The following is a 14893-nucleotide window of genomic DNA, read 5'->3' as shown; positions in this document are numbered from 1 at the left end:
GTATCTCCCATGTATCTACCTAACATTCTTTTTTTCTAGCTTTTTAGCATTCAAAATAGAGCTCTAAAAGACTTCTAAATTCTCTCATCTACAGATTCTGCCATACATACCATCTCTTGGTTAGTTTCAAATGAGTTTCTCCGCTCAACGTGGACTGTGTTTTCTGTTAATTTGCATGCCTTAAGTTTTCTATCAGATGCCAAGCATTGCAAATACTGTCTTTGAAGTGCGCAAGTTTCTTATTTTATAATCTTGAGTTTTGTGTTGGCATATGATTACGAGGACACTTGGAAACATTTTGATTCTTTCAGATTTTGTTTACAAATTTTGGCAAGCTCTGCGGACTGCAGCGAGATAGCCCAGTGGTAGGAGTTAGCCTTGCACAGGCCAACCCAGGTTCCATCCCTCGTATCCAATATGGTCCTCTGAGCCTGCTAGGAATGATCCTGTGCACAGAGACAAGAGTCAGCCCTAAGCACTTCTGGGTGTGGCCACCACCCCCTAAATTTGGTAAGATCAGAGTGATGCCAATCTTAGTTTTGGTCTGGTACTGAAGCAATAGTCCTTTATCTAATACTTGGTTGATTATGAGTTTTCCAACAGGGACTACTCCAGTTTCAACTCAGCTATAAGAATTACTCCCCTTAACAATTCTTGTAGATTCGTTTTCTGCTCTGGGATAACTTCTGGACACAGATGTGCTTTCTATTTTATTTATTTATTTATTTATTTATTTATTTATTTATTTGGCTTTTTTGGGGGTCACACCTCGCAATACACGGGGTTACTCCTGGCTCTGTACTCAGGAATTACCCCTGGCGGTGCTCAGGGGACTATATGGGATGCTGGGAATCGAACCTGGATCAGCCTCGTGCAAGGCAAACGCCCTACCTGCTGTGCTATCGCTCCAGCCCCAGATGTGCTTTTTAAACACTTATTGGAAGGCTCACAGGAGACCACTAATCTCAGACTTTTCTGAGACAGTTACCCCTTCTCTGGCAACTCAAGTCAATTTGCCAACCTCAAACTGCCAACTTCATCTTCTCAAATCAGAGACCATTGGTTCCTTGTCCCACTCCCAGGAAACATTCTGTAGGCAGTGCAACACATCCCCTCTCCCTAATCTGTACATAGTCTCAAGGTGTTATAAATACCTTCCTGAGGCAATCTACAAATTGAATCCTAGGTGAATAATTTCTGCTAAATAACTATAACTGTCATCCCGTTGTTCATCGATTTGTTCAAGAGGGCACCAGTAATGTCTCTCATTGAGAGACTTATTGTTACTGTTTTTGGCATATCCAATACGCCACGGGTAGCTTGCCAGACTCTGCCATGCGAACATAATACTCTTGGTAGCTTGCCGGGCTCTCCGAGGGGGCCGGAAGAATCGAACATGGGTCGGCCACGTGAAAGGCGAATGCCCTACCGCTGTGCCATCGCTCCAATATTTACCCCACATCTCAGTCTTTTGAACTAATGATATGGGTGCCCTCAAACCCAAATAAATATGTAATTCTATTTTATTTTATTGGCAGGGGATGGGGAAGGAGAGATCATCCCAGTGGTGCTAATAGTATGTATACTCAAGGTGAGATGTTGGGGTCAGCTGAATGCAAGGCAAATGCCTTAGCTCTTCATTTATCTCTCCAATTCCCTATTTTCATTATTATACACTATTATTAAGTATGATCTTATTTATTGAGCACTGACACATGCATACACTAATTTTTTAAAGAAAAAGTATAGAACATGTCTTAAAATTTTCCACATGCACTATATTTTTAGTCTGTACTAATCATTTATACCAATTAGAGCAAAATACTGACATCCAATTAAAATACTGCTTTGCTTGATGATTACAAAGTTTGTTTGTTTGTTTTGCTTTTTGGGTCACACCTGCCCATGCACAGGGGTTATTCCTGGCTCATGCACTCAGGAATTACTCCTGGCGGTGCTCTGGGGACCATATGGGATGCTGGGAATCAAACCCAGGTCGGCTGCATGCAAGGCATGCAAGCCCACCCGCTGTGCTATTGCTCCAGCACCCACAAAGTAAAGTTTTACCAAAAACAGATGACCTGGGAATATGCACTGGTGGAGGGATGGGTGTTTGATCATTGTGTGATTATAACCCAAACATGAACACTTGTAATTATCTCACGGTGATTCAATAAAATTTAAAAAATTTAAAAATTAAAAAAATAAAATCTCAGGGTTAGGAGGAAAAAAAAAGATGACCTGTAGGTTTCACTATCAAAGAACACAGAGTTTATAAAGACCAAAGTTCACATATAACTACTTTAATGAATAAGCAATTTAATGCTTAACACATTTCTTTCCTTGGTTTAATACCAAGTCCACTAGTAGAATTGACTATCAGAGGTAGGAAATTCTTGTTGACTAGTCAGCTGCAGAGTCATTTAGAAAGATGATGCCTGTGTAATGCTATTTCTTTTTTCCCATTGGTATCAACAAGCTTCAAGATGAGAAAAGGAGCATTATAATATCTCATTTGCTTTGAGAATAAAAAACAGGGGAGTACTCTTAAGTCTTAAGGCAGAGGGATTTAATCCTCACCAATCTACAGAGAACTTTTCAAAGACCAAATGGAAGCAATATAGAGCAAGTCTCCATTTAAGGCAAAACCAAATTCAACTGTCTGCTTCTATATATTCAGTTGGCAGATATTCCTAGAGTACTTAGGAAATTATAAATGAAAGCTATTACTCATATTTAAAGAAGGAGGAATATGAAATTTATGATTTTTTTAGTTTTTATAGGGACTTGAAATATGGTTTGACATTCCTCACGTGTGAAGTCCTGGGTTCAATTCCTGACACTGCAAAATGTGAACTTTTTTCCAGAAAGCTTTATGGCTCAAGTCCCGTTCCTACACACACACACACACACACACACACACACACACACACACACACACACACACACACACACACGAGACATAGACATGGTGGGCACTGCTAGCATATCACAGTAGATATATACTGGTAGGGTTACATGAAACAGGCAATACATGCAGTTAAATATTGCAGAGAAGCCCATTTCGCCGCACCCGCTGCTCCAGTATGACTGAGGAGGACAAGGGAGCTGCTTTGGACACCAGCAGCCCACTGAACAACCTGCAGTATGTGATTTGAGCGTTTCCGCCAGGCCGCCCGTGTGGGGGCCCGGCGTTTCTCTTTTTTTTTAATCTCTCTCTCCCTCTCTCAACCTCTCCTGGGCACAGCACAGCCTCCACCCCACTTCTCTGAGCATAAAATGGAGACACGCACCCAACTGCGCGGCGCAGCTGGCGGGAGATCGAGGGCATGAAGTACTGGTCTCCGCCCACCTCGGACACTTTCCCACTTCCGCCTGTTCGGGGGCCTGGTATTTCTCTAGGTTTTCCCATCTTATGAGCACCATAAAAGGGTAAAAGATTGTAGCGATAGAATTTCAGGCAGAATTTTCCCTGGTCTTTATACAGAAACCCAAAACCGCACAGCCGCTGCCGCGGCTGCACAACCTAATGTCATCTAATCATCAGCAATATGAAATGGTTCCTTTTTAACGGGCCGGACTTTGGTGGGAAACCCTAACAAGAATAGTAAGTTTTTTGTTGAAATATTGAAGGCAACCAAAATGGTAGCCATCTCTCTAGATTGAACTAAGCCATATCCCCACGCCAGCTGAGAAGAAATATCCTTCTTTCTCGGGAAGAAACGCGGCGTGGCGTTAACCATAGTATGATGTCCATTAAGTTGACACGGACCTGGTGGCATGGGAATGGGATACAAGGGAATAAAGTATTATGTACATGGAACAGCGGGATGCTGGTGCAATCTCGAGTCGGGGCCGATACCAGCACACTACTTTTGGTTCCAGAAACTGCAGACTTTCTACCAGACTATCAACTAAGCCAGAGCCCCACGCCGGCTGATGACAGGAAATAACCATCTTTTCCAGTTTTTTTTCCTTTGTCAGGCAGCGTGGTGAATACTAAACAGGCGTGAACTCGGTGGCACGGGACGAGGGGGGAAAAAAATAGAAAAGTTATGTAACAAACAACGGGACTTAATATCTTTACATTCTCAACAATGGAGAACTATCAAATGATTCCTTGACAATAGAACTGTCTTTTTCCTTTTGGCGGGAAACCCCAGCAACAATAGCGAGTTATGTGTTGAAACATAGAATGTAACCAAGATAAAGCGTAAACGAAATGAAACTTATCAATTACAAGGGCGGGGACGGGGTGGGGGGCGGGAGGGGGTGGGAGGTATACTGGGGTGGTTGGTGATGGAATAGGGGCACTGGTGAAGGGAAGGGTGTTTGAGTATTGTATAATTGGCATAATCCTGAGAACTATGTAACCCTCCACATGGTGATTCAATAAAATTTAAAAAAAAAACAAAATATTGCAGAGAAGATGCTACAAAAGTCCAAGCGAGGCAACTATTTCTTTAACTGCGTATAGGCAGGAATGCTGATTCCTTAATTCCTTAAGATGAAAAGGTGCCTCATTAGGAAAATGACAAATGAATATGCAGAGAGGGCAGAAAGAAGATAAAAGGAGGGGCTGGAGCGACAGTACAGCATGAAGGGCATCTGCCTTGCAAGAAATCAACCCGGGTTCAATCCCCAGCATCCCATATGGTTCCCTGAGCACTGCCAGAAATAATTCCCGAGTGCAGAGCCAGGAGTATCCCCTTAGGATTGCTGAGTGTGACCAAAAACCAAAACCAAAACAAAACAGAAAAACCAAAGAAGATAAAGGGAGATCCCCAGGTGGAAGCACTAGTATGAACTCTGTGACAGGCAAGAAGACATGGTATGGAGAGAGATGAGCATTTTAGTTTAGCTAGACTGAAAAAGACAGAATGAAAAGAGACAAAGACAAGCCTGAAGGGTTGGGGTAAGACTGCATAGATCTATAAAAGATGGCCTAGCAGGCTGACAGATAATACAGGGAGTAAGGCACTTGCCTTGCAGTAATTGGCCCTGGTTTGAGCCCCAAAACCACATATGGTCCCTGAAACACTGCCAGGAGTGATGCCTGAGCACGGCCATGCACACCCCAAAACCATACGAAAGCAAACAAAACAACAACAACAAAATATGATTAAGTATGTAGCTATAACAGTAGTGATTCTCAACATTCGGTGTATCCCACTAGCCCCTCCACCCCTGAAAAAGGAATTTTAAGAGACATGTAACGCCTGTGTTTTCAGATCAGAATTTTAGTACATCCAAAGCAGAAAACAAAGGTGATATTTTGTTCAATGTTAAAAACAAAGGGAAAGAAAAACAATAAAATGTAGGTTATCTGATGGGAAAGTGACTAAATTTTTTCAAACAACATTATAAAATGTTTTTAATAGAAAGCAGGGTAACTGTCTTTCCAACAATGTACTCTATTTTAAAATTATTTTTATGAGGGGAGTGGTGGTAGTTGGGCCACACCTGGAAATGTCCAGGGTTATTTCTGGCTCTGTGCTAAGGAGTGATTGCTGGCGGTGCTTAGGGAACCAAATGTGGTGTCTGAGGTTCAAACGAGAGTCAGTAGGACACAAGGCAAGTTCCTCAAACCCTGTTGTATATCTTTCTTGCCTCCCAACCATGTCTTCTAGCTCTAGTTAGTAAAAAATTGGAAGAAAGCTAAAAATTAGAGGAAAGCTAAAAGTTGGACAAATAAAGTTTTCAGGGAATGTTTTTTAGTGAAATAAATGCAACCCAACCTAAGATCAATCAATCTGCTTGGATAAGCCAGAGCTAAAGCAGAAGACATTGAGACTATTTTGTGAAAGCCAAGAACCACACATGTTTGGTAAGATTGAAAAACCATCTCTGTTAGGTTGCAGGATGGTTTATATAAGGTTCAAGTTAATTTTTTTAAAAAATCAAATGGTTATGTAAACATTCATGTCTGTCAAAATCTAAAGGTATTACTATAAAACCTTAGATTTATAGTAATACCTTTAATTACTATAAACAAAAATGAAACCACACAAACCTCATTCACTGCTGGTGGGAATGTTGTCTAGTTCAGATTTTATGGAAAACAGTTTAGAAGCATCTTTAAAAATTAACAGGTTTGGGGACTGGAGCTATAGCACAGCAGGTAGGGCACGTGGCTGACCCTGGTTCAATTCTCAGAATCTTATATGGTCACCCAAGCATCGCCAGGAGTAATTCCTGAGTGCAAAACCAGGGATAACCCAGGTGTAACGCCAGGTGTGACCCAAAAGAAAAAAAAAATTAACAGGTTTCAATATAACCCAATGATCCCAATTCTTTAAATCTATCCCAAGGACACAAAAACAGTAATGCAAAGGGATGTATGCACACCAATGTACACTGCAGCACTTTCGCACACAGCGATGACACGGAAAAGATGAAATCTTGCCTTTCATAAAAAACTTAGAATTTATTTCATTCTAAGTGAAATGGGAAAACAAATATCAAATGATTTCACTCATCTATAGTATACAGAGAAACAAAACAAAAGACTAGAGAATAAGGAGTGAGGATACAACCTTGGTTTTTATTTGCAAAACTGAGATTATGAAGTAGTGGGGGGTAATCGGTGGACATGAAGAGGTGGAGCAGAAGTGATAAAAAGGGGGCCTGGGGAAGAATGTGGGTGGGGGAGGGGATGCAGGGAGGCCTGGAAAGAGTAAAGTTTGAGAAAGTCTCTTGCCTTGCATGCAGCCAACCCAGATTTGATCTCCCACATATGGTCCCCCAAGCCCTGCCAGAACCAATCCCAGAGCACAGAGGCAGGTATGGTCCCCAAACAAACAAACAAAAAACCAAAGAAAAGACAGGGGAAAAATTCTAATAAAGCAGTAGAATAATGATATTCTGAAGGTCCCCGCAGCCACACCCATGAACTACTCTGGCGCCACCATGTAAGCTTATCTCCTGACCCTGCTCCAGACTCGTAAGTAAATCTCAAGAGATAAGCCTGCTACCAGAAGTATCTGGGTACCTGCTTATGGCTGGGATGTCTACGGCACCCCAGAGGCGGGTGGGTCATCCCAGTGCCCGCCCAAACAGAGTCTCAGCAGCCGTTCTCTCCTGCACTCCAAAATTGCTGCCATGCCTCCTGCTGGATCGCAACATCTCAGGATCAAGTTCACTGAGATACTAATCTGCCAAAAATTTAGGTATTCTGGTCTTTGTGCTGAAATTACCTGGCTTTCTCAAAGTCAGGATGGACTGCCTCCATCATCCACCTTGTACTTACAGAAGCCCCAGGAGTTACTCCCACAAACCACTTCTGACACCGCCATGTAAGCTCATCTACTGGTCCTGCTCCAGCGACTCATAAATAAATCTCGAAAAAGATCAACCAGCCACCAAAAGTATCTGTATAACTGCTTATGGCTGAAATTTGTGTGTGGCACCCTGGGGGTAAATGGGTCAGCCCAGTGCCCAACTAGAGCTGCTCACTTCCACACTCCAAAATTGCCTCCATGCCTCCCTCCGGACTCCATCATCTCAGGACTGAGTTCACTGAGAAATTAACGTGATAGAAATTTAGACTACTGGCTCAAGAAGTAAGTGAAATCTTTGGACAAGAACTGAGTGCTGAAAGTAGGTAAAGGGACAAACATGACAATCTTTCAGTACCTGTATTGCAAACCATATGCCCAAATGAAAAGAGAGAGAAAGGAGGAAGAAAAGTGCCTATCAGAAGCAAGCTGAAAGGAAGGGGTTGATGAAGGTGGTGGCGGGACAGAAAATGGGAACAGTGGTGGTAAATGTACACTGGTGAAGACGGGTGTTGGAACACTATGACTGAAAACCGATCATGAACAACTTTGCAACTGTGTTTCTCAGTGATTCAATTAAAAAAAAAGACATTCTAATAACAGTCTGAAATATATCTAAGAAAACATTTACTATCTAAGTAATATATCTAAGAAATAAAAATATATCTAAGAAAACAAAGATCCAAGAAATTTTTTAAAAATGAGGCAATTTCAATAAATCTGAAGCTTAGCATTTTATGATAAACAAGGTTTTTGGGTCATGTGTTTTCAGTAAAGAATACGCTCTGCTAAAAAATTACTTAGAATCAAGAGTTTAATTCAACTTCTTGTACGAGTAATATAATTAAACTGTGTTTTAGGAGCATTCTTCAAATCCTGAAATTTGGTTAGCTTATATTAATTAATTCAAGGAATAAATAGATAGGTTCATTGATAGATGGACAGGTGGACGAACATTTTCAAATCTACATAATATGAAAAACAATGGTTTTCCCCAAACTTAGAAACTACTTTAGTAACTTACCATTTTTTTCCTCTTATCCTGTTCTGTGGGTGGTTCTTCCTCGCCTGTTACTTTTGGTTCTTCCAGATGAGACATCAACATACAGCTATAATTTTTAAAAAAGTTTGAGATAAATTTAAAATGCCTATAACATACTAAAAATAAGCCCTCAAAATCACTGAGAACAGAAATGCATCGATGGAACACAATGTGAGGAATAAATTTGGTAAACATTTAATAAAAAATTTAACCATGAAAAGACTTCTTTCAAAAGTTTTACCACCAACAATATACAAAATCAATACACATAAATTTTTTGCATTTGTGTACATAATGAGTTGGAGGACACAGAAATTAAGAAAACAATCCCATTTAGAACTGCATCAAAAAGATAAAATGCGTGGAAGCAAACCAGGCATTTTGAAATTAAAGATTTATAAACAGAAGACAAAATTGGGACTGGAGCCACAGTACTGCAGATAAGACACTTGCCCTGCATGCATATGGCTGATATGACCTGGGTTTGACGGACAGGAGTGATTTTTAAGCACCCTGGGTTTACCACCCCATCTTAAAAAAAGACACACACACACACACACACACACACACACACACACACGGGAGAATATATTCTGTGGTCATGCTGAAAAAATTAACATAAAAATTGCCATATTTCTAGTGCAGTCTATAGAAACACTATAGTTCCTATCAAAACATAAATGGCAATTACCAAGGAAGTAGAGGGAAAAAATTCTAAATTGATACAGAATTTAAAAAAGCCAGATGTAGACAAAGAATTTTGGGAGTGATTTTTAAAAGAAATGGAGGCACTGAACTATACTACAAAGTAGTAGTTTCATAAACAGTATGGTAGGTATTATAATCAAAGCAAGAATACACTTTAGTTGAATAAAACAGAGCCCAGAAATAAACCCTTGTACCTAAACTATGATAAAGAAACCAGACCATACAAAGGACAGAAAAAAGGCTTTTTAAAATGGTGTTGGGAGAAAAAGTAAAAAGAGGAAACATTCCGGTACCTCAACATTAGAGATAAACTTGGAGACTCAACTTCAAAGGCAAGGTAAGTAAAAGCAAAACTATAAACAAGTAAGATGGCATTAAACTAAGAAATGTTTAGATAGCACAAGAAACTATCATAAAAACAAAAGTGCAACCTAGCAACTGGAAGAAAATATTTGCTCATCACATATGAGACAACAGATAAACTGTGGCATGTGACTGACCAGATTTTCCAAACACCATTGATTGAAAAAGCTTTCCTTGTTCCACTGCTTATTTTTTGCTCCTTCATACAAGATACACTTGTGGATCTATCTCTGAACTTTCAACTTCTCTACCACTAATCTGAAGGCCTATAGTATTCAAGTACTACAGCTTTATAGTACAATTCAAAATCGGGGAAGCAGAATCCTCCCATTGTTTTCCCTAGGATTCTGGAGTTTGTCTATTCCAGGGTTTTTATTATTCCATAAAAATTTCAACAGCTTTTGATCTTTGTATTTAAAAAGGCCATGGGTATTCTTATTATAAGGACTGCAACGAATATAGTGCTTTGGTAAGACTATCATTCTAACAATATTAATCCTTCCAATTCATGAGCTGGGGATGTTTCCATTTCCTTGTGCCCTCTTTTATTTAAATATTTTTTAAGGGTTTTTTTTGGTATAATTTTTTTAACCTCTTTTGTTAAGTTGCTTCCCAGTACTTGCTTTTCTGAGGCGCAATTGTGAAGGGTATTTGTTTTGTAATTTCTCTCTCTCTTCTATTGTAGCATCTGCATATATGAAAGCCATGTATTTCTGTGCATTGATTTCGTAACCTGCCACTTTACTATCCAGGTCTATTGTTTCTAGAAACTTTTTTTGGTGGAGTCTGGGATTTTCTAAGTGGATTATCATTCTGCACACAGAGAGAGTTTAACCTCTCCTTATCAGATCTGTATGCCTGATATCTCATTCTTCCCTAACTGCTATGGCAAGGTCTTCCAGTATTATGTTGAATAGCAGTGGTGAAAGTGGGCAACCTTATCTCCTGCCTGATCTTAGAGGAAAGGCTTTCTGCTTTTCACCACTAAGTATAATGTTTGCTGTGGGCTTATGATGAAAGGCTTTGACTATGCTGAGCAAAGTTCTTTCCACACCCATCTTATTGAATGTTCAGATCCCTTCCTAGCACCATACAACACAAAAACCAAACCAAATAGATTAAAGACATGCTAGCAGATCTGAATCCATAAATACACACTGAGGAAAATATAGAACACTTGTGACACTGAAGCCAGATATATCTTTAATGATTCAAAACCGCTGGAGAAAAAAAAATCCTGAAAAATAAACTAATGGGACTTTATCAAAGTAGTTTCTGCTACTGCAAAGGAAACAATGGCCAAAATTAAATAAATAGAAACAAAAAACCACCCCACAGGATATCTGCCCACCACTCATCAAACAGAGTTGATATCTAAGATATATAAAGTGCTAGTAGAACTCTGGGGGGTGTTTTTTTTTAACAACCCCATTTAAAAATGGAGGTGCCAGAGTTATAGTACAGAGGGTAGGATGTTTGCCTTGCACATGGCTGACCTGGGTTCAATCCATGGTCCCCCATGTACCGCCAGGAGTAATTACTGAGTGCAGAGCTAAGAGTAATCCCTGAGCATCACTGGGTGTGGGCCAAAAGAAAGGAGGGAAATGAAGTGGAGAAATAAAGATAAACTTGCTTCAGGAAATGCAATGATGTGCTACCACCTCCCACCAGAGAATGGCAAAAAACAAAAAACAACCAGTGTTGGCGGGAATGCTGACTGGTCCAGTGTTTTTGGAAAACAATATGGAAACTTAAAAAAAACTAGGAACTGAGCTTTCAGATGTCCCAGTAATTTCCTTTCTGGGCACTCTTGGACCCAAGGGTCCAGAAACTCAATTTAGAGAACACATCTGCACTCATTCATTGCAGCACTATTCCCAATAGGCAAAATTTGGAAACAAACCAAATGTCCAAGATCAGATAAACGGATAAAGCAACTGGTACATATATACAACGGAATACTACTCAGATGTCAAGAAAAAATGAAATCTGCTGCCATGTGAATGGAGGTGGACAGTATCATACTGAATGAAGTTAGTTAGAAGGAGAGACAGATATAGAATAAACTCTCATATGTGGGAATGAAGAAATAGAACTGGGGAATAACAAATGTCCAAAGGCGAAAGAAAGGGAGAACTTGTCTTCAGTAGGAAGCTTACCACAGGGGTGGGGAGGGTGGTTAAGGGACTCTGATACCACGGCAGAGGGAAGCAAACACCTGAATGGAAGGTGTGGTGATGGAATAGTTCATGCATAAAATCTTAATTAACACAATTTGTAAATCATGGCGCTGAAGATTAAAAAATAAATTAAAGCTCTGACATACTGAATGGAATACTAATTTTCCATTAAAAAAGATAAAATCATACCTTTTGAGATAAAAGTTAATGGATCTTGAGGCAATTATACTAAGTAAAATAAGCAAGGAAATGAAATATAATTACTAGTTTTACTCATATATGAATAACTAAGTAAATAAAAACTAAGTTATATGAGTAAGTAAAATGACTTAGCAAAGAAACAACAAAACTTGTTAGTGGGATGGCAGTGGAATTTTGATTGTGTGTGTGTGTGTATATATATATATGTATATATATATACATATATATACACTAAAATTATAACCCAGCAATAAATCAACTTTTAAAAGGACCACAACAGGGGCTGGAGTGATAACACAATGGGTAGGTTGTTTGCCTTGCATGCGGCCGACTTGTGTTTGATTCCCAGCATCCCATATGGTCCCCTGAGCACCACCAGGACTAATTCCTGGGTGCAGAGTCAGGAGTAACCCCCGTGCATCACCAGGTGTGACCCAAAAAGCAAAAACTAAATTTAAAAAATTAGAGAAAAAATTAGAAAAAAAAAAAAAAAGGACCACCACCACAACAAAATAAAGCAAGCTATCCAAGAATTTAAATTAGGGGCTGGAGCAGTAGACCCAGGTCTGATCCCCAGCACCACATATGGTCCCCCAACCTGGAGTGAACTCTGAGCACAGAGTCAGGAGTAGGTCCTGAGCACTGTTGGAGTGGCCTAAAAGCCCATTTGAAACCCTAAAAATTAACGCAGACTTCCCATTTTCATAGGTCTGTAGATTTTTATATTTGCTTCACAATAGTAGCAATGGTTTAAATAACATCATCAGTAGGGCAAGAGAGATAGCTCACATGCTTTGCATACAGGAGGCCCAGGTTCAGCGACAGGCACACTGTCACCTGAACACTACTGGGCATGGTGATTCTCAGGGTGGGGTCGTAAGTAGCCCCTGAACAGAAATTTTGGTGGCCACCAAAAATTTAGTAACACCACCAACAAACTGTTAATTATGTAACAATATACACTCTGCTCCAAATAACATTACCAAGCCAAGGAGAACTACTGCTGACAACATTTGTATCAGCAAGACAGTTACAAATTATTTTACTTTAACTGCACCACTGCATTTCACCATTAGCAAAGATAATAGAAACACAGTTTCCTATTCAGACAACACAGGTTCCAGGGAGACAGGGAAAGAATACTGTCTACTGAATCAAGTGAACAGAACAAACCTAATTCAGAATTTCCTAATTTAGAATAGTAGAATTTAGTTATTTTTTTTTAGAGTCATACTTTCCTAATCAAAGCTACTATGACAACGGAAGCCTGGTTTCTTATGTTTAAGGGCAAGTACAAAGGAAGGACAGTCCCGGTCTCTTGGCTGTAAGTGTAATTCTGAATTTAGAGCTAGGACAGGGGTCAATATCTGAAAGCTGCTTAAGCTCATTCTTACAGGAGACATGAGCATCCATTCTTCCCTATCCTCACCATTTCAGAACTAATTTATTTTGGAACCGGTGTCTCTAAGTCCGTCAGCACAAAACGATAGGGTGACAAAGAAAGGCATTCGAAACTTAAAACAATAGTTCAATCCCTCACTTCATGGCCTCAGCCTCTTGCAACTTCACTGCTTCGATCTACCGTAAAAGAGGGTAGAGTACCTATACCATGTTTAATGGACTTGACACAAAGTAAGAAAATCATATTGTTCCTTCATCCCAAGAGCCATCTGATAATGGCAAATGTCTAGCAAAGCCTAGATCTTAGTTTGTGTTTTGCTAATTTATTTATTTTGTTTTGTTTGGGACTACACCCAGCAGTACACAAGGCTTATTCCTGGCTCCTGCATTACTCCTGGTGGGCCTGGGGATGCCAAGATCAAATATGGGTGTGCAGCATGGAAGGCAAAGGCCCTACTAGCAGTATCATCACTCTGGCCACGAAGTTTGTATCTTAGAAATGAGTTTCTTCACATTAGCTACTTAACGACTACTGTCACTGTCATCCCGTTGCTCATCGATTTGTTCGAGCAGGCACCAGTAACGTCTCACACTGAGAGACTACTACAGGTTTGAATTCTAAGTAATAAATCTAGATCTCTGAATTATGCTTTACTTTGTATCAAATTCTTTTACTGCATTACAACTTATTTGTATAGTAAAAAAACAAAATTCAAAAACACCCTCTTGTCTGTTTTCCCTAAGTTAACAAGAGATATTACACTAAAGTAAATTCTAGATATAAATATTCACATATATTTTTCCAGTGACCAAGATTTATCTAGAGTAAAACATTTGTTTTTAAAATATATACCAATGTCCATATTTTAATTATTGCAATACAGGGCACACAATTATCACAGTATATATGTGTGTATATATATATATGTTTTGCAATTCTGCATATTATATTAATCTGTGCCTCTAGTATGTATTCTCTATATAGAAAGTGAGGGGAAATTTTTTTTTGCTTGTTTTTGTTCTGAAGAGTCATGTATCAAATGAAGAAGAAAGGATATGCACAGAAAATAAAAACTAAATTTTATTTGTTTGAAGTAAGACTACTTCATTTATAGCCAGTTTGTCTTACACTCTAGCAATTAAAACAATAACAACAACACAATTTGAGTCCTTTTCTAGCACATTTTCTTTTTTTTTCTTTTTGGGTCACACCCAGCGATGCTCAGGGGTTACTCCTGGCTTTGCACTCAGGAATTTCTCCTGGCAGTGTTTGGGGGACCATATGGGATGCCGGGGATCGAACCCGGGTCGGCCGGGTGCAAGGCAAACACCTTACCCTCTGTGCTATCGCTCCGGCCCCTCTAGCACATTTTATTGCCTCCAAAATTACCAAGCAAATTTTATTCAATAAAAACAATCTTGCTTCATTTAAAAAAAGTTAAAAAGGAAAGCAAGAAATCTAGTACTAAGAAGAACAATACCCAAACACTATCTACTAATCTTAGAAGACAAGTTTTCCCAATAGAGAATCATCCATCATCAAAGCAAATAAATATTTACTTTCCATTTTCTACACAAACTGTTATTAAATTTCAAAATGCCTGTAAGAATAAGGTGATAAAGGAATATTAAAGTTCCAAGATCAACTATTAGAATAAGCATAATTTAATAAGCATAATTTTTTCTAAAAAAGCCCATGAACCCTTTCTAGCCACACCCAC

At 39.4% G+C, this 14893-nt stretch overlaps 1 protein-coding gene across 2 annotated transcripts in view; it reads right to left on the bottom strand.

Moving 5' to 3' along the window:
- The window catches only part of IPO11 (importin 11), a 158666-nt gene that overhangs the window by 18136 nt on the left and 125637 nt on the right, over positions 1 to 14893 (bottom strand). Inside the window, exon 29 of one of the 2 annotated variants that reach the window (XM_004608471.2) lies at positions 8302 to 8386. In XM_004608471.2, coding sequence (XP_004608528.1) covers positions 8302 to 8386 — 85 coding nt within the window. Of the gene's footprint in view, positions 1 to 8301; positions 8387 to 14893 lie in introns of those variants that run through there. The other variant, XR_008627366.1, reaches the window with a different exon arrangement.

The sequence above is a fragment of the Sorex araneus genome, chromosome 1, assembly GCF_027595985.1.
Source record: "Sorex araneus isolate mSorAra2 chromosome 1, mSorAra2.pri, whole genome shotgun sequence".
NCBI classification, from domain to species: Eukaryota; Metazoa; Chordata; class Mammalia; order Eulipotyphla; family Soricidae; genus Sorex; species Sorex araneus.
This window is presented reverse-complemented; position numbering and strand designations above follow the sequence as displayed.